The sequence below is a fragment of the Cibotium barometz genome, chromosome 59 (genome assembly GCF_041138505.1).
Source record: "Cibotium barometz isolate CiBa-2024 chromosome 59, ASM4113850v1, whole genome shotgun sequence".
Classification (NCBI taxonomy): domain Eukaryota; kingdom Viridiplantae; phylum Streptophyta; class Polypodiopsida; order Cyatheales; family Cibotiaceae; genus Cibotium; species Cibotium barometz.
In genome coordinates this window covers 24620568-24645870 of record NC_141104.1, presented here as the reverse complement: position 1 = coordinate 24645870, position 25303 = coordinate 24620568, and the positions used below count along the sequence as shown (strand labels likewise).

At 43.4% G+C, this 25303-nt stretch overlaps 2 protein-coding genes across 2 annotated transcripts in view; one reads left to right on the top strand and one right to left on the bottom strand.

The window, feature by feature from the left end:
• ATSTE24 (Peptidase family M48 family protein) overlaps positions 1 to 25303 on the top strand; it is an 88496-nt gene that overhangs the window by 24545 nt on the left and 38648 nt on the right. The window lies entirely within an intron of this gene.
• LOC147605644 (uncharacterized) lies at positions 11525 to 17289 on the bottom strand. Its single transcript, XM_086793302.1, has 6 exons — positions 13875 to 17289; positions 13189 to 13506; positions 12422 to 13035; positions 12065 to 12310; positions 11858 to 11953; positions 11525 to 11701 (listed from the first exon to the last, which is right to left on the bottom strand). The coding sequence occupies exons 1-6, from the start codon at positions 16456 to 16458 to the stop codon at positions 11525 to 11527; spliced, it is 4035 nt and encodes a 1344-aa protein (XP_086649428.1). The 5' UTR covers positions 16459 to 17289.

Sequence of the window (25303 nt, the reverse complement as noted above, 5' to 3'; positions counted from 1 at the left end):
ATTTCAATTACAAGTAAGTACATAAAGATGCTATGCAATGCAACATTGGTATGGACAATCCCCTTTCATGAAACTATACCAAAATAAACGTGCTCCAGGCAAGTACACGAAGTACCAGACCGAATGGAACACCAATCTACCAGGCATTTCCAGGCATGTACACAGAGGCACAAGTCCCAACGGAAGCCAAGTCCACAGTATCACATGAGTGGCATCAATCCCCGGTATATACAACTGCCATGGACACCACTCCAATGTATATACATGATGAGAAAGCACGGGTGGACCAATTGGGTGGCCAAATGGTGACGTCCCCCCTGGCTTCTAAACAGTTGTCCGCAAATGAAAAGCATCCAAATATATCTGAAGCACATGCGGGCAATCTCTGAAGAACTCTTCATCTACCCATTTAGCATCAATGGGAAGATAGTTCATAAACCTCACAAGGTAACGCCTAACAACTTTGTGTGTGCAGCAAGCTTGCGTTCCTTGTGATACACAATCTGCTCTGAATGCAAGATCTCCTCAAGCTCATTCACTTTGGTGGATCCTCAATGACCGTTTCACTAGGCTCCGGTCGTACATACTTCCGAAGGAGACTCACATGAAAAGCAGTGTATATGTGCCAATGATTAGGTAATGCCAACCTGAAAGCCACTTCATTGATCTTCTCGATCACTCGAAAAGGCCCATAGTACCTGGTTGCAAGCTTAGGATATGCACCCTCTTTGCCATGCCTCTTTGCAAGTCTTGCTTTCTCAAATTTCAGCAATACCCAATCATTCTCTTTAACATCCAATTGCCTTCTATACTTGTCCGCAGTCTTTTTATGCTTGTCTTGTGACCTTGCAATGGCTGTCTGCACCTGAGAAAAAGCAATATCCAAGTGTCTTACATACTCATTAGCTACAAATATCTCATCCTTTGTGCAAAGGATGGGTGGCAAAACCACCTTACCATAAACAATCTCAAATAGGGCCTTTCCCGTACATGCACTGTGTTGTATGCAAATTCCACAAGCGGTAAGTACTTCTCCCAAGAAGACTCCTGATCCGCCACATAACATTTCAAGAGATCCAACATGGCTGAATTTGCAGCCTCACTTTGCCCATCCGTTTGAGGGTAATAAGCTGATGAGAAGTCTAATTTGGTGCCCATGTTATCAAATAAGGCCCGCCAAAAGAGACTTGTAGTCCTGGGATCTCTATCCCCCACAATGGACTTCGGCATTCCATGATGCTTGAACACTTGTGCAAGATATATTTTAACCATATGCTCAGCTTTGATGGTCTTTTTGACCGGCAAGTAGTGAGCTTGCTTGCTAAACCTGTCCACAATTGTTCAAATTGCATCATTACACTGTTGGGTCTGTGGCAAGTCCATAATGAAATCCATTGTAATACTTTCCCATGGCTGTGTGGGAATAGGCAATGGTTGAAGCAAACCTGGTGCCTTTTGCCTATCAAATTTGACCTTTTGATAGGTGATACATGCACGTACATGTGCCTCTATGTCCTTCCACATACCTGGCGAAAACAAATACCGCTCAATCATGTGCGTAGTAGGCATTATGCCTCTATGACCAGCATATGGAGGAGCATGGCACTTATCCAAAACCTTTTGCCTCATGTTAGACACCACACATAGGCAATTATCTTTCATGAGATAATCCTCTTTGATCACATATGAGGCATGTGCATGACCAGCCATCAAATCAGCCCAAATAGTGGCAAAGTCAGCATTCGTATGATACAAATCACGCATAGCAGACAAGTCCCCATGAGAAGCAACCGAGATAGCTGCCACATACGGCTTTCGCGACAATGCATCTGTCACTACATTCTTCTTTCCTGGGGTGTGCAAGATCTGAAAATGAAACATAGAGAGGAATATGGCCATCCTCACAAACTCTGGTGATCTGTCTTACAGTAAAATCAGTCCCAAGAAGGTAATGTTTGCATATAGTAAGTGCATGAATTACAGCCAAGAGCTCTTTCTCATAAATGCCAAGAGATAGCTCTGCATCATGCAATCTACGGCTCTCATAAGCCATGGCATGTCTCTCTTGATTAAGGACAGCTCCTATGCAATTTCCAGACGCATCACATTCCACACTAAAAGGCTTTTGCAAATCAAGAATGATCAACACTGGACCATAAGTAGTTGCATCTTTCAATTTGAGGAATGCATCCCTCTACATTAGTCCATTTGAATGTGGCCTTCTTCTTTGTCAAATCAAGCAATCCATGCAAAGTGCTGAATGAACCTACGGTAGTAAGAGCATAATCCAAGAAAACTACGGATCTCATGCACCGAACTCAATTCGGAATTGCATCAATCTTTTCAGGATCCATCCGCACTCCATCTTTGGACACAATATGCCCAAGATAATGTATCTCTGACAAGAAGAACTCACTCTTCTTTGCATTTATGAAGAGTTTATGCTTACGGAGTTCTCTAAAAACAATGGCCAAATAAGTTCTATGCTCTTCTTCGGTCTTAGAGAAGACTAGGATGTCATCAAAGAAGACACCTGTAAATTTCCTGTACCCACGGAATATGTGATCCATCATTCTATTAAATGTAGCTGGGACATTTGTAAGACCAAAAGGCATAACAAGATACTCATAAAGCCCAAATGCTGTCCTGAAAGCAGTTTTGTGTACATCCTCAGGCACTACACGCACTTGATGATACCCACTCTTGAGATCAATTCGGCTAAAGCATGCCGATCCATCCAACTTGTCAAGGATGTCGTCTATGCGTGGAATCGGAAACCGATTCTTGATGGTAAGCTTATTCAAAGCTCTATAATCCACACACATACGAAGGATCCATCCTTCTTTTGAACCAAGAGGACGGGTGAACAATAGGGGAAAGAGCTTGGTTGAACCAAACCCTTCTCAAGAAGCTCATTCACTTGCTTCATGATCTTCTCTTTTTGGGATGAAATTACACGATAGGCTGGCCTATTAGGTGGTGAGCTACCCGGCATAAGATCAATGCGATGATCTTCCGGTCGTACGGGTAGCAACTTATTTGGTAACTCATCAGCAAAACAATCATTGTGCTCTTGCAAGAATCTCAGTCTATCATTACTGAGAGTGTTAACATGTACATTATTTTCCTCAACATGATCTCATGCTCTCGGCCTTTATGTACGAAGGTGATCTTGTTGGTCTTGTAAGCCTTGCACGGATCAATACGTGTATGCCATTCAAAGGCGCCACAAGAAAATCCTCATGATCCACATAGCCTTGAATGTGTACGCGCAACTTGCCAAAAATAGGCATGACTTGCACTTCTCTATCAACAAAGGCAGCCCCTGCTTCAATTTGAGGACCCATGTCCTCCACTTCAATATCCAAAGCAGCTGTCATCTGTGTAGATATGAAGTTGTCAGACGCACAATCATCAAACATGAACAAAGCGTGCTGATCCTTGAGCTTTCCCCAAGCTTTACATACAGCCCTGTGTTTGCCATCATGTGAAGTGTTTCTCTGCACATCCAGAACCATATGCATATTAGGCTTTGATGCATTTGCATTATCACGCTTCTTCTTGTTTGGGCATGCCTTTGCAATATGCTCGGTGCTACCACAAGTAAAGCAGAAATCCCCTCACTCATATATTGCTTTTTCTGCGCCGGAGTGAGACCATAGTCTCCCAGTTTGAAGGGGCGCTTCTTGGTAGTGTTATTTTGAGCCTTTGGACCATTTTTATCTTGGTTTTGGTCCTTTTTAGGTGGCTGTCTATTATTTTGTAGGTTTTGGACAGTCCTCTCTTTGCCTTGAAATGAGGGTTTAGCCTTATTGGATCGACTCAATTTGAGTTCCAATTGCTCGGTGGCATTGGCGGCTGCAATTAGTTGGTGTAAGGTATGACGAGGATACATTTGTAGTCCCGCTTTGTACACGAGTTGCAATCCCGATTGAAACCTTCTCTTCCTTTCCGCCTCGGTGACATGCATAAATAGAGACACCTCCAAAAGCACTTTCCAAAACTTTTGTACATATGCATTCACTGATTCTCCCTCATTTCGGTTCACCCAATCCCGCTTCATTGTTATCTCATTCAATGCATTGGAAGGCAAGAATTGAGCATAGAACCTCTCCTTGAACTCTTCCCATGATCTAACAAGATTCGGTGAGAGCTTCTCCATGAGCCACCAATGAACAGTAGTGCCTTTCATAAACATGCTTACATGCCGGATCATGGATTTCTAAGTGAAATTCTTATCACTGAAAGCAATATCAAACTGGGCAATAAAAGCAAGTATCCGGAAACACTCTAGGAAGCTTGAAAAACACCCTAGCTTGTTGGGTATGGCTATGGAGAGCTTGGAAATGGATAGAAATGGTGGAAAAACAGAGCTTTCGGTCTCCAAAAATCTTCATGAAGAGAAAAACACGAATTTTCTCTTAATAAGTAAGTGAATTGGGGTCCAATCAGGTGAAGGGACATGGGGAGATGCCCATTTATGAGTAAAAGGGGAGGATCAAGTCTTGGACATTGAGTCTTGTCTGCCTCTCGGGACTTCAGTGAGTGTGAACTTGGAAGCGGTCATAATTTATAAGTAACTTTTGGGCGCCCAAACTTTAATGAAGTGGAAACGCACTCACTTATAAATATTGGCTAAGTCCTAAGGGCTATTTGAGCCTAGATTGGGTAATACTTACCACCTGTTCACATGCCACACAACCATGTCAGCAAACAGTTTCACACGCACGGTTCACGGGCAGGCGTCTCCTAGCCCGGAACTACACATAGATCATGCAGGCATGAAAACAGAGGCAATTTCATTTGCAGGCAAGCACATAAAGATGCTATGCAATGCAGCATTGGTAAAGACAATCCCCGTTCATGAGACTATACCAAAATAGACGTGCTCCAGGCAAGTACACGGGGTACCAGACCCAATGGAATACCAATCCACCAAGCATTTCCGGGCATGTACACGGAGGCTCAAGTCCCAACGGAAAGCCAAGTCTACAGTATCACATGAGTGGCATTAATCCCCGGCATAAACAACTGCCATGGACACCAGTCCAATGTACATACATGATAAGAAAGCACGGGTGGACCAATTGGGTGGCCAAATGGTGACATCTGCTGCATTGCATAGCATCTTTATGTGCTTACTTGCAATTGAAATTGCATGCTGTTTTCATGCTTGCTTGATCAATGTGTAGTTTCGGATAAGGGGACGCCCGCCCGCAAACCGTGTGTGTGAAACTGTCTGCTGACATGGTTATGTGGCATGTGACAAGTGGTAAGTATTGGTCATAAACCTAGCCTTAGGAGTTAGCACTAATTTATAAGTGAGTGTATACACACTTCATTAAGTTTTGGGCGACTAAAACTCACTTATAAATTATGACCAGCCCGGTGTTCACAAAGGGAGTAACCAGCTATGTGTCCACTCTAGCTTGCTCCACAAAGCACCTGCCTGCCACCTACACTGGACAACTCACAACCTCACTCCTCCTCTCTCTAGAGATTAGCGCCTCCTTCATGAGGACTGTTGGGCTGCATTTTCTGCACTTTCTCCTTTCCAACTCCATTTCAAGCTTGCTAAGGTGTTTCTCAAGCTTCCAAGAGTATTTCCGGATGCTAATCACTCTCCTACACACTCCCAATGACTGAAATTCAGCAAAACAACTATCTTTATTGCTGTAATTTTTGGTCTTTTTGCTGAAAACCCTAATTTCAGTCCTCCTTTCTCAAGTTGAACCATAGGGGAAGCTTTCCCAAGGTTCCCTTCATCCTCTTGAAGACTTTTGTCACGAAGAATGCGACAAATCGAAGATCTCATCACTCCAAGAACTTCCATCGCGAAGACTTCCACTGTCATCGACTCTACTTGCAATTGGTAAGCTTTTATGCTTAAATATGGAAGCAAGTAGCAGGAGGGAGGAACCGGATTACAAGATCACATACCTTGTGTAGTATTCTCTTGTCCTACGTGCTCTCTTGCAGATTGTTGCTACCATGTGTTGGTGGAACAATAGAGAGCAGATGGTAGGGAACATGGGCACTTGAGAGGGTAGTGTGAGTTGCAAGTCTACATCGACAACCACTTGTTTGCAATACTGTATTCATATGCATTGGTATGGAAATCTGGTCAGAAATGCCCATGACACTATGTACTTCATTCTCCCAAGATCAATATACTTTATTTGAGGGAGGGGTCGGCCGTTCCGGCTCATTGTGTGTCTCTTGTCAATTCAGCAATTTACTTCTTGTATTTGAGCAAGTGTCCATCAAATCTTAGTATATTTAACTATATTGATTAGCATTGTGTTCAACCAAGTTACATTGGTATCAGAGCACACGGTTCTCTTTCACTTCTATCGAGAGACGATCACCGTGAACACTAGCTATCTCTACACTTAGAACATTATGGACAACCATACAATGAATGTTGGAGATGCTAACACAAGAGGCAGGGACAATGAAATGCATGCCTTACAGGATAAGAAACTCATGTGGTGCACAATAGGGAACATGAATATGTGGGACAACCGTCCCGTGGCAAAGAGAAGATGCAGGAAGAAGAGTCCATAGTCTTGAGGGCTGAACTTACTCGTATGCAGGCTCTTCTCCATGCACAGCAAGAAAAATTAAATCTCTACCGCCGCAAGGATCCATTGGTACATGACCGTTTGAAGGCCAAGAAAGCTGAATCTTATATGGATCATGCAATGGCAATGATTGCTGAAGAGTTGCACAGGCAACCAAGGGATGCAGTACGTGCATACTTGGATCATACCGAGGATGCCTATGCAGAAAAGGCAACCATCCCACATGTCTTGGAATCCCCACAGGTGCCCGAACAAGAACTTATGTCTAAGAGGATGAATCTCCATCCTATGTGGGAGAGGAACAATCAGCCACTTCACGCCATGCAAGAATACCTTTTGTAGCCCGTGAAGGATACAATGTTTATCGTAGTGGTCAAAATGTATGTCAAATGCCATTGCCGGCTAAAAATGTGCATGCACAACACATGCAACATGGACTGCAATTTTTTGTTGGTGCAGGTATTCTGCGTATCTCTCATGCCACTCATGCCTTTGCGTGTGCTCGTGAGGGAGAAGCTATGGCTGAAAATGTATCAATGCATGTTGAGGGGCCAGCCATGCCTCATGCTTACAGGACACATGTATGTATGCCTTATGCATCACCTTTTGGTCCTAAAATGATGCCAGTCATAGGGGCTGCCATGCCTTTTGCTTACAGGACACATGTATCTATGCTTTATGCATCACCTTTTGGTCCTAAAATGATGCCAGTCATAGGGGCTGTCCCAATGGATAAACATGGGAGAAAACATGCTGAGATGCAGGCACATGCATCAAGGTCTCGTGACTTCAAAGTCAGAGACAAATCTATGAAGTTTGACGTATATCATGGGGGAATATAATGCATCAAAGGCGCTAATCTTTCTCCTACACACCCCCAATGACTGAAATTCAGCAAAACAGCTCTCTTTATTGCTGTAATTTCTGGTCTTTTTGCTGAAAACCCTAATTTCAGCTCTCCTTTCTCAAGTTGAACCATAGGGGAAGCTTTCCCAAGGTTCCTTTTATCCTCTTGAAGACTATTGTCGTGAAGAAAGGCGACAAATCAAAGATCTCAAGACTCCAAGGACTTCCATCGCGAAGACTTCCGCTGTCATCGACTCTACTTGCTATTGGTAAGCTTTTATGCTTATATATGGGAGCAAGTAGCAGGAGGGAGGAATCGTGCTCTCTTGCAGATTGTTGCTACCATGTGTTGGTGGAACAATAGAGAGCAGATGGTAGGGAACATGGGCACTTGAGAGGGTAGTGTGGGTTGCAAGTCTACATCGACAACCACTTGTTTGCAATACTGTATTCATATGCATTGGTATGGAAATCTGGTCAGAAATGCCCATGACACTATGTACTTGATTCTCCCAAGATCAATATACGTTATTTGAGGGAGGGGTCGGCCGTTCCGGCTCATTGTGTGTCTCTTGTCAATTCAGCAATTTACTTCTTGTATTTGAGCAAGTGTCTATCAAATCTTAGTGTATTTAAGTGTATTGATTAGCATTGTGTTCAACCAAGCTACATTGGTATCAGAGCATACGGTTCTTTTTCACTTCTATCGTGAGAGACGATCACCGTGAACACTAGCTATCTCAACACTTGGAACATTATATACAGCCATACAATGAATGTTGGAGATGCTAACACAAGAGGCATGGACAATGAAATGCATGCCTCCAATGCTTTACAGGATGAGCAAACTCATGTGGTGCACAATAGGGAACATGAATATGTGGGACAGCTGTCCCGTGGCAAAGAGAAGATGCAGGAAGAAGAGTCCATAGTCTTGAGGGCTGAACTTACTCGTATGCAGGCTCTTCTCCTTGCACAGCAAGAAAAATTAAATCTCTACCGCCGCGAGGATCCATTGGTACATGACCGTTTGAAGGCCAAGAAAGCTGAATCTTATATGGATCATGCAATGACAATGATTGCTCAAGAGTTGCACATGCAACCGAGGGATGCAACACGTGCATACTTGGAGGATGTCTATGCAGAAAAGGCAACCATCCCACATGTCTTGGAATCCCCACAAGTGCTCGAACAAGAACTTATGTCTAAGAGGATGAATCTCCATGCTATGGGAAAGGAACAATCAGTGACTTCACGCCATGCAAGAACACCTAATGTAGCTGGTGAAGGATACAATGTTTGTGGCAGTGGTCAAAATGTATGTCAAATGCCATTGCCGGCTGAAAATGTGCATGCACAACACATGCAACATGGGCTGCAATTTTCTGTTGGTGCAAGTATTCCACGTATCTTTCATGCCACTCATGCCTTCGAGTGTGCTCGTGAGGGAGAAGTTATGGCTGAAAATGTATCAATGCATGTTGAGGGGTCAGCCATGCCTCATGTTTACAGGGCACATGTATCTATGCCTTATGCATCACCTTTTGGTTAAAAAATGATACCAGTCACACAGGGGCTGTTCCAATGGACAAATATGGGGGAAAACATGTTGAGATGCACACACATGCATCAAAGTCTCGTGACTTCAAAGCCGGAGACAAATCTGTGAAGTTTGACACATATCATGGGGAATATAATGCATCAAAGGCACTTGCTTTTATTGCCCAGTTCGATATTGCTTTCTGTTCATGAAAGGCACTGTTGTCCATTGGTGGCTCACGGAGAAGCTCTCACCAAATCCTGTTAGATCATGGGAAGAGTTCAAGGAGAGGTTCTATGCTCAATTCTTGCCTCCCAATGCATTGAATGAGATAACAATGAAATGGGATTGGGTAAAGCAAAATGAGGGGGAATCGGTAAATGCATATGTACAAAAGTTTTGGAAAGTGCTCTTGGAGGTGTCTCCATTTATGCATGTCACCGAGGCGGAAAGGAAGAGAAGGTTTCAATTGGGATTGCAACCCGTGTACAAAGCGGGATTACAAGTGTATCCTGGTCATACCTTACACCAATTAATCGCAGCTGCCACTGTCACCGAACAATTGGAACTCAAATCGAGTCGATCCAATAAGGCTAAACCCTCATTTCAAGGCAAAGAGAGGACTGTCCAAAACCTGCAAAATGATGGACAGTAAAACCGGTCTATGGACACATAAAGCGGTAATTCATTCACAAATAACCTGGACTTACTGAGACACACATTCACAGAATCCTCGCTCCCTCGCTCAACAACACATTGGCCCCGAAGTCCGGCGCCCCTTGCGGTATTTCTTTATTGTTAAAAAGGTTGGGAAATACAAAGCACAAGTGCAACAAAGCACTCTACATGCATCAGCTGAATTTTACAAATTCTGGGAGAAATTTGCCAGCATAACTGCATTAAAACTGTTCCATAACATCTCAGAATGAATCCCAACTGACAGGCACACTTCCATAGGCATCAAGCTTCCCAATGGAGTCCAAAACATCAGAATTCAGCTTGCTGTAATTTTCTGCACAGACCTGTTTTCAGCTCTGTTTTCAACCCAAAATAACCCTTGTATTGTCCTGGAGGACTTTAGCAAAGTCCTACTGCATTTTGGCATCAACCGGGCAACATAACAGCCCAAAAACAGCACCTAAACAGTGCTGAAACAGCATTGTTTTGAAGAGGTTATTACCCTCTTCTGTGCCTGCTTTGGTGTAGGAACCAACTACACCTGTTCCTGTTCAAGGAGGCAACTAGCCTTTGCATATAAGCATGAAATTCACACAATTGTACCTGATTTTATCTGATGAAAGCATTTCCATAGTCTGCAAGAGAGAGAAAGAGAGAGAGAGGCTGTGGGGAACAAGCTCAACCCTCAATTCATGAGTTGTAGGGCAAGGGAGTGCACCACCATAGCTGTTTTTCTTGCAACAAAACCACACGATTGCTGCAAATGAACCTCCTTTCCCAAATTCCCACGCTTCCCTCTTCTCTATGAGGAAAAATGCACCAAAATTTGACACTTGGCACATTTTTAAGCCTTTTCCACATGCAATCGTCCAGGCTAAAAATCTCCTGACTGGTTCACATTCTCACAACAGTCCTTTGTCAGTTTTTGGTCCCCTCGACATTCCGCACAAACTGACGCGAACACTTTTCAATTCCGACACTGCCAAAAATAGCAGTTCCCTAAATTTTAGGGATGATGTCATCTGCATTCCTTTTGGTCTCCTGACCATCTTTGACCACTATGGTCACTTCAGAATTTGCTTAGAATTCAAGATACATTCACATTTCGGTGGCGGCCACTTACTAGTGTAAACTGGCCTATACCCTCATTCAGTGGCCATGTCCTGGACACTGTCCTTCATCCTTTAGTGCCCATGTCCTGGACACTGTCATTCATCTTTCAGTGCCCATGTCCTGGACACTGTCATTCATCTTTCAGTGCAGTTCTCAGGCTTAGCCAACCACTGGTCCAAAGTCCCACTGGCTGACCCATTCTGACATTGCAATGGCCCAAGCCCTTCCAAGAGATCCCGGGGGAAAACAACAGCAACCAAAGAGAAAGAAAAGAAAAATATATATATATATATATATATATTTAAAAAGAAATGTAAATAAGGAAATCAACTGCAAAAAGTTTCACCTCCTGGTGACATACCCCCCTCTTGAAAGAAGCAAGCGACCTCGATTGCAAGTCCACATGCAAACGGATGACACAGGACGATCACAAGATTCCCCAGGTGATTAGTGTCATCGCATGTATCTCCTGCCAACGCATGACACGGGGCGATGATAGGAATTCCCCACTACCATTTGTGCCATCGCAGGTTCAAGCCTTTCAAATACATGTTTCCGGATGCAACACAGGGCGATAGCATATATCTTGTACTATTAGTGTCACAACATGTAAATCATTCATTTGAAGCGTAACAGATACAACTTCAAAACACTGAAAGTTCATTCATTGATTAAGTCATTGACAACAAATGTCAAAACTGTACATTGCCAAACATATAATACAAATGTACAGGTCATTTAGAATTCAGCTTCAAAAAGCATATTAAACCACTGCAGGTTCTAACAGGAAGGCTTCCTTGTAAAGTTGCATTAACTGAGGTGAATCAGCCAGTTCAACCTCATCCATCCATTTAGCATCCATTGGTGAATAATTTCTGAATTTCACCAAGTATCTTCTTGCAACTTGTCCTTTCACTTTTCTGTCTTTATGGGCCAGAATCTGCTCAGGAACCAGAATTTCATCCTATTCCTCCACTTCAGGCTGTTCCTCTGGCACTATATCTTCTGGCACATTGCCAATAAAAGGCCTCAAAAGGCTCACATGAAATGCATTATGTATCTTCCAGGTTTCTGGCAATTTCAGCCTGTATGCTACATCACTTATCTTCTTTGAGACTTGGAAAGGACCATAATATCGCATACTGAGCTTAGGAAACAGACGTTCCTTGCCCTTTCTTTTTCTCAGTCGTGCCTTTTCAAAGCGCAATAAGACCCAGTCATTCTCTTTAAACAAGAGCTCTCGACGATGCATGTCAGCAGCTCTTTTCTACTTAGCTTGTGACTTTTCCAAGGCATATTTGACCTTCTTATACGCTTCTTGCCATCCCTCAACATACCGATCTGCTTCAAATATCTTATCCTTTGTCTGCAGAATGGGAGGTACTTTCTTGCCACCTTCGACAATTTCAAAAGGTGCCTTACCAGTAGAGGAGTGCACCGTATTGTTGTAAGCATACTCTACTAATGGCAAATAATGCTCCCAAGTTGCCTTATGTTCTGACACATAACATTTCAGCAGATCCAAAACAGTAGAGTTAGCCTCTTCAGACTGCCCATCAGTTTGAGGATGAAAAGAAGATGAGAATTTCAAGGTCGTGCCCATATTCTCAAACAATGCTTTCCAAAACAAGCTAGTCATCCTTGGGTCTCTATCACTGACAATAGACTGTGGCATACCATGGTATTTAAAGATATTCTGCATGAAAATCTTAACCATGTGCTCAGGCTTTATCTTCTTTCTAACAGGAATGAAGTGTGCCTGCTTACTGAATCTGCATATAACAGTCCAGATTCCATCATTCCCTGTCGTTGTCCTTGGAAGATCAAAAATGAAGTCCATGGCAATACTTTCCCATGGTCTCTCTGGAATAGGCAGTGGTTGCAATAACCCAGGTGCCTTCTGTCTATCAAACTTGACTTTCTGGCATACTAGGCAAGATCTAACATAAGCATCAAGATCACGTCTCAAAGCTGGCCAATAAAAGAAAGTCTCTACCGCTTTCACTGTAGCATCAATGCCTCGATGTCCAGCATACGGTGGAGCATGACTTTCTAGCATTACTTTTGGCCTTAACTGCTTAGTCACACATAGCTTTCCATGCATCATGAGAAAGCCGTCTTTCAGAACATAGTGATCATGATGTTGATTATTCATTAGCTGCTCATAGATTCTGGAAAAATCTTCATCACTGGCATACTGCTCTTTCATATCATCCAATTCTTGGTGATAAGAAATAGAAACAGCTGACACTTGTGGTTTGCGAGACAATGCATCTGCAACCACATTCTTCTTGCCTTCTACATGCACTATCTGAAAATGGAACATTGACAGAAAATTTGCCCAGCGCATGTGTTTTTCTGACAACTTTGCATGTGTGAGAAAGTATCTGAGCGTCTGATGATCCGTTTGCACAACAAAATCAGCACCAAGCAAATAGTGTTTCCAACTGGTAAGTGCATGGATCACAGCTAACAGCTCTTTCTCATAAATCTGATAGTTCTTCTCAATGTCAGAGAGTATTCTACTCTCATATGCCACGACTCGGCCATTCTGCATCAAGACAGCACCAATGCTGTTCCCACATGCATCACACTGCACAACAAATGATTTAGACAAATCTGGCAATGTCAACACAGGATCTGTAGTCATTTTCTGTTTCAGGCATCTAAATGCTGATTTCTCTTTATCTGTCCATTGCCATTTAATAGCCTTCTTTTCAAGCGCATGTAATGGTGAAGCAATCTCTGCAAAAGGCCAAGAAAACTGCGAACATCATGCACAGTCTGTAAATCTGGCCATGAAACGATTGCTTCAATCTTAACAGGATCCATTGTGACACCATCCTTTGATACAATGTGCCCAAGGAAGTGAATTTCTTTCAGAAAGAATTCACTCTTCTTGCCATTAATGAGCAATCTGTTGTGTTTCAGCTCATTAAAGACTGCTGTCAGATGGTCTCTGTGCTCCTCTTCACTCTTTGAATAGACTATCATGTCATCAAAGAATGTGCCCACAAAGCTTCTGTAAGGACGGAAAATTCTATCCATCATTCTGTTAAATGTGGCAGGAGCATTTGTCAATCCAAAAGGCATGACTAAGAACTCATAGAGACCAAATGTAGTGCGAAATGCAGTCTTGTGCACATCCTCAGGTCTGATTCTAATCTGATGGTACCCACTCTTCAAATCTATCTTGCTAAACATTTCTGCTCCTTGCAAACGATCAAGAATATCATCTATGCGCGGAATCGGAAATCTATTCTTGATCGTGTTCTTGTTCAAGGCTCTGTAGTCAATACACATTCGCCATGAACCGTCTTTCTTCTGTACTAGTAACACAGGTGAACAAAACGGGGAACTACTGGGCTGAATTAGTCCCTTCTCTAACAGCTCATTAACCTGTGTCATAATCTCTTTCTGCTGGGCTGCACTAACCCTGTACGGTGGCCTATTGGGCGAACTAGACCCTGGAATAAGATCTATGGCATGATCCTCTGGCCTCTCAGGAGGTAACTCTCTTGGTAAAGACTCTGAAAAACAGTCTCTGAATGTATCCAAGAAAGCTTTTCTACCTTCGTCTAGTGTAGACAAATCAGTTTCAACTTCATTCATCTGCTTTGCAAAAACCAAGTACGCAGAAAGATGATTTTTCATTACTGAAGTTATAGCAGAAGCAGAAATAACTGGGACAGACTCTCCTTTCAGCTTCACATCCAAAACATGAGTCTTGTCCCTATGTACAATTGTGATTTTCCTGTTGAAAGCATCCAACACTGCATGTTTCCTATGACACCATGGAATTCCCAACAAGACATCACATCCTTCCAAGGGCATGATAAGAAACTCCTCTGTGTCCACATAACTCTGTATATGCATACGAAGTTTGCCAAGTATAGGAGTGACAGGAACTGAATGCCCAGGGCATGCCAAATCAGCCTGTCCAACTGGTCCCATCTCTTCAGCACGAATTCCCAACTTGGCTGCCAATGCCGGTGAAATAAAGTTGGCTCGAGCACCAGGGTCAAAGAAAATCAGCACTGTAGCATCTCTGATTTTACCCCATGCTCTGCACAATTCTGTAGCATTATCACATGGCTGGTCACCAACCATGTCAGGTACCAATCCTGCACTCGGCATTGTCTTCTTCTTGGGTGGCCCTTCTTTATCCTCGGCATCTTTTACTGGCTGTTGTGGGCATTTTGCAGCCATATGCCCTTTCTGTTCACAGATGAAACATTTCCCAGCTTGCATCAATGCCTTTCTCTCTTCAAATGACTTGCCATATAGTGGCCTCTTCTGTCCTTTGCCTTGACCAACACTTTTCTGAGGTTGTGATTGCCAAGTCTTCTTCTCAAATGGCTTCTTTCTATAGAATGGTCTAGGTGGGAAATCCCTCTTCACAAGTGGTTCCTGTTTGCCCTGAGGTTCCTTGTTCACTGTGCTCTTAAAGCCACGTGAACCTCCCTGTAGCAATGCATTAGCCATGTTTGCATTCTCAATGAGCTGAGTCATATTAGAAACATTGGTCTTAATGCAATAATCCCTGATTTCTTTGGGCAAACCACAACAATACTTTTCTATTTGCTCTGACAATGGCACTGTCCTATAAGAAGTTACTGGCAAGAGTGCATCCCAAAACTTCTTATTATACTCTTCCAAATTTACACAGTTGGCTGCATCAAGTTTGTGCCATGCTGTCATAACATCCACTTCAAAAGTATTTGTAAGCCATGCAAAAGAGAACTGCTGCTTAAACTGAACCCATGTAGCAGGTGCTTGTCCTTGCATCAAGAGTGAGGTCCACCACTGCAATGCATTGCCTTTCAAGAAAGTAGCAGCCTTCCGCACCTTTGAAGACTCTGTAAAGTTACCCCCAGTGTATGCTGCATCAAACTGCTGAATAAAAGTCAGCGCTTTCAATTTGTCCTGCATCCCACTGAAAGTCTCAAACTTTACTGCTTGACCTCCTTCTTTGTAATCCTTTTGCACCTTTTCTGCATCAGTCCTTACTGCTCTTTGTCCACTAGGTTGAGAAAATTCAGCCACACTGACAGGTGCTGCGGGCCCCAAAACTGGACTAAAATAAGTTTGAAATCCGGGCTGCACACCTATATTGGCATAAAGAGGGTTCACAGCTTCCATAGGCATCATTCCTGGTGACCCTCTTGACATCAATCCTGGCAAAACTGTGGGCGGCCTAGCCATGGCCTGAAAAACAGATCCACCACCAAAATAGCCAGGCTGGAAAGCAACGAATGGAGGAATGGTCGGCATGACCCTTTGCACATTACTTTCCTGGCCATTAAATACATGTACCTGTGCCTGTGTAACATGCTGCACTGGATCAGCTGCCACTGCTGGTGTCTGCTCTACATGCTGTGGCATCCTTGGCATTTGTTCCTGTGCCCTCTCAACTGCATGTTGAGATGATTCAGCCTGGGAATCCCCTGTCCTTGACTGCAAATACCTCTTCATCCTGGGATTCTTCACCAACTGTTCAAAGGTACCAACCATGCTCAGGAGCTGCGCATGAAATAAATCCTCTTGTTCCTGTTCTTCCTCTAACAAGACTGGCTGTACTACTGGCTCCATCCGAGCAGAGGTTGACACCTGGGCACCTGTCACCTCCATATGCTGTCTGCGAGTAGAAGAGGAACTCTCCTCGGCAGGGAGCTTGCCTTTCCCTTTGTCTGTCATACTGTCAACTGAAAAAGTAAGGGAACCTGTATCCAAAGAAAGAGACCGTACTCTTTCTCACCTGTAATCAGTTGTACCTCACTATGTGTGTCTCCTGTTCACCCAATCCAATCCGTGTCCGGGCTCTTGTAGAAAAGAGGACCCTATCCCGGCAATGGAACCATAAAACCGGTCTATGGACACATAAAGCGGTAATTCATTCACAAATAACCTGGACTTACTGAGACACACATTCACAGAATCCTCGCTCCCTTGCTCAACAACACATTGGCCCCGAAGTCCGGCGCCCCTTGCGGTATTTCTTTATTGTTAAAAAGGTTGGGAAATACAAAGCACAAGTGCAACAAAGCACTCTACATGCATCAGCTGAATTTTACAAATTCTGGGAGAAATTTGCCAGCATAACTGCATTAAAACTGTTCCATAACATCTCAGAATGAATCCCAACTGACAGGCACACTTCCATAGGCATCAAGCTTCCCAATGGAGTCCAAAACATCAGAATTCAGCTTGCTGTAATTTTCTGCACAGACCTGTTTTCAGCTCTGTTTTCAACCCAAAATAACCCTTGTATTGTCCTGGAGGACTTTAGCAAAGTCCTACTGCATTTTGGCATCAACCGGGCAACATAACAGCCCAAAAACAGCACCTAAACAGTGCTGAAACAGCATTGTTTTGAAGAGGTTATTACCCTCTTCTGTGCCTGCTTTGGTGTAGGAACCAACTACACCTGTTCCTGTTCAAGGAGGCAACTAGCCTTTGCATATAAGCATGAAATTCACACAATTGTACCTGATTTTATCTGATGAAAGCATTTCCATAGTCTGCAAGAGAGAGAAAGAGAGAGAGAGGCTGTGGGGAACAAGCTCAACCCTCAATTCATGAGTTGTAGGGCAAGGGAGTGCACCACCATAGCTGTTTTTCTTGCAACAAAACCACACGATTGCTGCAAATGAACCTCCTTTCCCAAATTCCCACGCTTCCCTCTTCTCTATGAGGAAAAATGCACCAAAATTTGACACTTGGCACATTTTTAAGCCTTTTCCACATGCAATCTTCCAGGCTAAAAATCTCCTGACTGGTTCACATTCTCACAACAGTCCTTTGTCAGTTTTTGGTCCCCTCGACATTCCGCACAAACTGACGCGAACACTTTTCAATTCCGACACTGCCAAAAATAGCAGTTCCCTAAATTTTAGGGATGATGTCATCTGCATTCCTTTTGGTCTCCTGACCATCTTTGACCACTATGGTCACTTCAGAATTTGCTTAGAATTCAAGATACATTCACATTTCGGTGGCGGCCACTTACTAGTGTAAACTGGCCTATACCCTCATTCAGTGGCCATGTCCTGGACACTGTCCTTCATCCTTTAGTGCCCATGTCCTGGACACTGTCATTCATCTTTCAGTGCCCATGTCCTGGACACTGTCATTCATCTTTCAGTGCAGTTCTCAGGCTTAGCCAACCACTGGTCCAAAGTCCCACTGGCTGACCCATTCTGACATTGCAATGGCCCAAGCCCTTCCAAGAGATCCCGGGGGAAAACAACAGCAACCAAAGAGAAAGAAAAGAAAAATATATATATATATATTTAAAAAGAAATGTAAATAAGGAAATCAACTGCAAAAAGTTTCACCTCCTGGTGACAGACAGCCACCTAAAAAGGACCAAAACTAAGATAAAAATGGTCCAAAGACTCAAAATAACACTACCAAGAAGCCTCTCTTCAAACTAAGAGAGTACGGTCTCACTCTGGAACAGAAAAAGCAATATATGAGTGAGGGAAAATGCATTACTTGTGGTAGCACCGAGCATATTGCAAAGGCATGCGCAAACAAGAAGAAGCTTAATAATGCAAACGCATCAAAGCCTAATGTGCATATGGTTTCGGATGTGCAGGGTAACACTTCACATGATAGTAAAGATAGGGTTGTATGTAAAGCTTGGGGACAGCTCAAAGATCAGCCCGCTTTGTTCATGTTTGATGATTGTGCATCTGAAAATTTCATATCCACTCAGATGGCAGCTGCTTTGGGTATTGAAGTGGAGGACATGGGTCCTCAAATTGAAGCAGGGGCTGCCTTTGTTGGTAGAGAAGTGCAGGTCATGTCTATTTTTGGCAAGTTGCACACACATTCAAGGCTATGTGGATCATCAGGATTTTCTTGTGGCGCTTTGAATGGTTGTGATGTATTGCTTGAAAAGCCTTGGTATACACGTATTGATCCTTGCAAGGCTTACAAGACCAACAGGATCACCTTCATGCATAAAGGCCGAGAACATGTAATTGATGCTAGTGAAGAGGGTGATACCATTCCCCTTGTATCTCATGTACAAATTAAGAAAGTAATGAAAAAGAGTGTTTTTGCGTATTTGATTTTTGTACGAGATCATGTTGAGGAAAATAATGTACATGTAAACACTCTTCGTAATGATAGGCTGAAATTTTTGCAAGAGCACAATGATTGTTTTGCTGATGAGTTACCCAATGAGTTACCACCTGAACGACCGGAAGATCATCGCATTGATCTTGTGCCGGGTAGCTCACCACCTAATAGGCCAGCCTATCATGTAAGTGCATCCCAAAAAGAGGAGATCATGAAGCAAGTGAATGAGCTTCTTGAGAAGGGTTTGGCTCAGCCAAGCTCTTTCCCATATTGTTCACTCGTCCTCTTGGCTCAAAAGAAGGATGGATCCTTTCGTATGTGTGTGGATTATAGAGCTTTGAAAAGCTTACCATGAAGAATCGGTTTCCGATTCCACGCATAGACGACATCCTTGACAAGTTGGATGGATCGGCATGCTTTAGCCGAATTGATCTCAAGAGTGGGTATCATCAAGTGCGTGTAGTGCCTGAGGATGTACACAAAACCGCTTTCAGGACAGCATTTGGGCTTTATGAGTATCTTGTTATGTCTTTTGGTCTTACAAATGTCCGAGCTACATTTAATAGAATGATGGATCACATATTCTGTGGGTACAGAAAATTTACAGGTGTCTTCTTTGATGACATCCTAGTCTTCTCGAAGACCGAAGAAGAGCATAGAACTTATTTGGCCATTGTTTTTAAAGAACTCCGTAAGCATAAACTCTCCATAAATGCAAAGAAGAGTGAGTTCTTCTTGTCAGAGATACATTATCTTGGGCATATTGTGTCCAAAGATGGAGTGCGGATGGATCCTGAAAAGATTGATGCAATTCGGAACTGGCTCGAATTGAGTTCGGTGCATGAGATCCGTAGTTTTCTTGGATTATGCTCTTACTACCGCAGGTTCATTCGGCACTTTGCATGGATTGCTTCTTCTTTACATGATTTGACAAAGAAGAAGGCCGTGTTCAAATGGACTAATGTAGAGAGAGATGCATTCCTCAAATTGAAATATGCAACTACTCATGGTCCAGTGTTGATCATTCCGGATTTGCAAAAGCCTTTTTGTGTGGAATGTGATGCATCTGGAAATTGCATAGGAGCTGTCCTAAATTAAGAGGGACATGCCGTGGCTTATGAGAGTCGTAGATTGCATGATGCAGAGCTATCTCTTGGCATTTATGAGAGAGAGCTCTTGGCTGTAATTCATGCACTTACTATATGGAAACATTACCTTCTTGGGGTTGATTTCACTGTGAAGACAGATCACCAGAGTTTGAGGTATTTTCTTGCTCAAACAAAGTTGTCAGAGAAGCATATGAGGATGGCCAATTTCCTCTCTATGTTTCATTTTCAGATCTTGCACACCCGAGGAAAGAAGAATGTAGTGGCCGATGCATTATCACGAAAGCCGTATGTAGCAGCTATCTCGGTTGCCTCTCATTGGGACTTGTCTACTATGCGTGATTTCTATCATACGGATGTTGATTTTGCCACTATTTGGGCTGATTTGATGGTTGGTCATGCACATGCCTCATATGTGATCAAAGAGGGTTATCTCATGAAAGATAATTGCCTATGTGTGGTGTCTGACATGAGGCAAAAGGTTTTGGATGAGTGCCATGCTTCTCCATGCTGGTCATAGAGGCATAATGCCTACTACGCACATGATTGAGCGGTATTTTTTTTGGCCAGGTATGTGGAAGGACATAGAGGCACATGTACGTGCATGTATCACTTGTCAAAAGGTCAAATTTGATAGGCAAAAGGCACCAGCTTTCCTTCAGCCATTGCCTATTCCCACACAGCCATGGGAAAGTATTACAATGGATTTCATTATGGACTTGCCACGGACCCAACAGTGTAATGATGCAATTTGAACAATTGTGGACAGGTTTAGCAAGCAAGCTCACTACTTGCCGGTCAAAAAGACCATCAAAGCTGAGCATATGGTTAAAATATATCTTGCACGAGTGTTCAAACATCATGGAATGCCGAAGTCCATTGTGGGGGATAGAGATTCCAGGACTACAAGTCTCTTTTGGCCTTATTTGGTAATATGGGCACCAAATTGCACTTCTCATCAGCTTATCACCCTCAAACGGATGGGCAAAGTGAGGCTGCAAATTTAGCTGTGTTGGATCTCTTGAAATGTTATGTAGCGGATCAGAGTCTTCTTGGGAGAAGTACTTACTGCTTGTGGAATTTGCATATAACAACACGGTGCATGCATCTTCGGGAAAGGCCCTATTTGAGATTGTTTATGGTAAGGTGCTTTTGCCACCCATCCTTCGCAGAAAGGATGAGATTTTTGCAGCTGATGAGTATGTAACAGACTTGGATATTTATCGCTTTTGCTCAGGTGCGGACAGTCATTGCAAGGTCACAAGACGAGCATTAAAAGGCTCCCGACAAGCATAGAAGGCAATTGGATGTTAAAGAGAATGATTGGGTATTGCTGAAATTTGAGAAAGCAAGATTTGCAAGAGGCCCGGCAAAGAGGATGCATATCCTAAGCTTGTAACCACGTACTATGGGCCTTTTCGAGTGATCGAGAAGATCAATGAAGTGGCTTTCAGATTGGCATTACCTAAGCATTGGCACATATACACTGCTTTTCATGTGAGTCTCCTTCGCAAGTATGTAGGGCTGGAGCCCAGTGCAATCGTCTTTGAGGATCCACCAGAAGTGGGTGAGCTTGAGGAGATCTTGGAGCCAGAGCAGATTGTGTATCACAAGGAACGCAAGCTTGCTGCAGGCAAAGTTGTGAGGCGTTACCTTGTGAAGTTTAAGAACTATCTTTCCATTGATGCTAAATGGGTAGATGAAGAGTTCTTCAGAGATTGCCCGCATGTGCTTCAGACATATTTGGATGCTTTTCAGTTGCGGACAACTGTTTAGAAGGCGGGGGGGATGTCACCATTTGGCCACCCAATTGGTCCACCCGTGCTTTCTCATCATGTATGTACATTGGACTGGTGTCCATGGCAGTTGTTTATGCCGGGGATTGATGCCACTCATGTGATACTGTAGACTTGGCTTTCCGTTGGGAGTTGTGCCTCCGTGTACATGCCCGGAAATGCTTGGTGGATTGGTGTTCCATTGGGTCTGGTACCTCGTGTACTTGCCTGGAGCACGTCTATTTTGGTATAGTCTCATGAATGGGGATTGTCCGTATCAATGCTGCATTGCATAGCATCTTTATGTGCTTGCCTAAAAATGAAATTGCATGCTGTTTTCATGCTTGCATGACCTATGTGTAGTTCCGGGCTAGGGGACGCCCGCCCGTGAACCGTGCGTGTGAAACTGTCTACTGACATGGTTGTGTGGCATGTGAACAGGTGGTAAGTATTACCTAATCTAGGCTCAAATAGCCCTTAGGACTTAGCCAATATTTATAAGTGAGTGCGTTCCCACTTCATTAAAGTTTGGGAGCCCAGAAGTCACTTATAAATTATGACCGCTTCCAAGTTCACACTCACTGAAGTCCCGAGGTGGACAAGACTCAATGTCCAGGACCTGTCCAGGACTCATAAATGGGCATCTCACCATGTCCCTTCACCTGATTGGACCCCAATTCACTTGCTTATTAAGAGAAAATTCGTATTCTCTTCATGAAGATTTTTGGAGGCTGAAAACTCTGTTTTTCCAGCATCTCTCTCCATTTCCAAGCTCTCCATAGCAATACCCAACTTGCTAGGGTGTTTTCCAAGCTTCCTAGAGTGTTTCCGGATGCTAATCACTCTCCTACAGACTCCCAATGACTGAAATTCAGCAAAACAGCTCTTTTTATTGCTGTAATTTCTGGTCTTTTTGCTGAAAACCCTAATTTCAGCTCTCCTTTCTCAAGTTGAACCATAGGGGAAGCTTTCCCAAGGTTCCTTTCATCCTCTTGAAGACTTTTGTCGCGAAGAAAGGCGACAAATCAAAGATCTCAACACTCCAAGGACTTCCATCGCGAAGACTTCCGTTGTCAGCGACTCTACTTGCTATTTGTAAGCTTTTATGCTTAAATATGGGAGCAAGTAGCAGGAGGGAGGAATCGGATTACAAGATCACATACCTTGTGTAGTGTTCTCGTCCTACGTGCTCTCTTGCAAATTGTTGCTACCATGTGTTGGTGGAACAATAGAGAGCAGATGGTAGGGAACATGGGCACTTGAGAGGGTAGTGTGGGTTGCAAGTCTACATCGACAACCACTTGTTTGCAATACTGTATTCATATGCGTTGGTATGGAAATCTGGTCAGAAATGCCCATGACACTATGTACTTGATTCTCCCAAGATCAATATACTTTATTTGAGGGAGGGGTCGGCCGTTCCGGCTCATTGTGTGTCTCTTGTCAATTCAACAATTTACTTCTTGTATTTGAGCAAGTGTCTATCAAATCTTAGTGTATTTAAGTGAGATTCCCCCGGTCGGGGTTGAGCACAATCTTGGCAAACACTTAAGCTATTAACATAATTAAACAATTTTAAATGGCGCAACACAATAGAGTAAGAAGCTGAATTCTATTTTTGCACACTGCACTAGGGCCGGAAAGGGCCGACCCCCCTTGTAATAGATTTTATTATCAAGGAAAACTGTTACAAGCCTCACGGGCATTCACATGCCAAACTGTTCAAGTGCATCCATGATCATGAAAACAGCATTGCAAACAAATTTGTCGTAGACGATGGAATCCATAGCTTCACTTGAGAGTAGCTTCGTTCCTTGATTCCTTGAAGCTTGTCAAACGCAGCTATGCTCCACTGGCATCCATACACATACACATGTGTGTGCCAGGACCGAGACATAGGAGACCATATTGACAAAGCATTCGAATCTCAAATTGAAAATTGCTTGCAAAATGCTCTTACCAAGTATTGGACGATCAATGTCGAGCTCCACCTCCGTGCGGACGAACTACAGCTTGAATGTGACCGTTTTCCACTTCCGGCTGAAATTAGGGTTTCTGATTTTTAGGGTTTTAAGCAGGTTATATGAGTCCAAAATTGGGCATTTTGGGCTCTTTAGATGCCTATGAGTAAGGGGCACAGCTTGGTATGGTTTCCTCCAAAATTAGGGTTTCTGAAATTAGGGTTTCTGCAGAATTAGGGTTTCTGAAAATTAGGGTTTCAGCAGAATTTGGGGGCGGTAGAATGGTTAGGAGACTCCATATTCATTTAGAAGAGAGAGATAGGGTGAAAAGGTGAGCAACTGGAGGCTTAACTGTGAAAGGAAGAATCTTCAAGCTTTCCATTGGAGTTGGGAGCAAGAGGGAATGAAAATCAGCACTCTCACCAAGCAAAAAGTTAGAGAGAATAACAAAAATAGGCTCTCTTGAAGGGGGGCGCCTATTTCTAGAGAGAGAGTGTAGAGAGAGGTAATTTTCAAAATGAGTAATAGCATGGTGGCAGGTCCTCATACTGCCACCCAGTCCATAACCATCCCTTTTCCACACAAATTTAGTGGGAAGGGTGCCTGGACACTCGCCTAGCCGACCGGAAGGGAATTCTAGTCTATTCTTACTTATAGTTTGTCCGCCCGAGCTTTAATGAAGTGTGGACGCCCAATCTCACTTATAACTTGGGCGGACACACTTATTAAAGTGTGGACCTGCAAAACAAAGAATACATTGCTTTAACTCATAAAAGAGTAAAGTGGTGTACTTACCACCTGTCTACAGCCCACAAACGAGGTCAGAATACAGTTTCACTCGCACGGTTCACAAGAGGGCGTCCCCTACATGTGAACTACACAAACAAATCTTGCATGCAATCAAATAGTTCATGCAAAGACAGGATTTTTAACTTGCAAACATGTTATGCAAGGATGCATTGAACAGTCTCCCTATTCATTTAGCTTGTAGTCCGTGGTACCACACTCTGGATTTGGGCGCAGATACACAATCCCAACCCATATATCCAGCCTACTGGCTCTCGGTGTAGACATAAGTCCCCAACCATAAGATGCCAGTCCATCCTACAGAACTCGTCCATAGGCCTGAAGCGCAGAGAATGCCCAAATAGTGACATTAAGTGTATTGATTAGCATTGTGTTCAACCGAGTTACAGCATTGGTATGGACAATCCCCGTTCATGAAACTATACCAAAATAGACATGCTCCAGGCAAGTACACGAAGTACCAGACCCAATGGAACACCAATCCACTAGGCATTTCCGGGCATGTACACAGAGGCACAAGTCCCAACGGAAAGCCAAGTCCACAGTATCACATGAGGGGCATCAATCCCCGGCATATAGAACTGCCATGGACACCAGTCCAATGTACATACATGATGAGAAAGCATGGGTGGACCAATTGGGTGGCCAAATAGAGACACGTATGCTGTGATCCCATTGTGAGTCCTTAGTCAGGCACGAGCTACGTAGGTTAGTCTTTGAGCCTTAGAGGTCAGTCAAGTGTTTAGTCCTCTTAACCCACTTGGAGAATTCATCATTTAGATGTATGTAGATGTCAACCAAAGCA

Bases quoted from the DNA above. Each gene is read 5' to 3' on its own strand.
- LOC147605644 (XM_086793302.1), bottom strand. From the start codon at position 16,458: ATGACAGACAAAGGGAAAGGCAAGCTCCCTGCCGAGGAGAGTTCCTCT. The intron at 13,507-13,874 runs GTCTCTATGAGT...GGCCTTTTGCAG, and splicing joins TGCATTTCGCACTACATTTG to AGATTGCTTCACCATTACAT. The intron at 11,702-11,857 runs GTAGCATACAGG...GTTCCTGAGCAG, and splicing joins TCTCAAAGAAGATAAGTGAT to ATTCTGGCCCATAAAGACAG.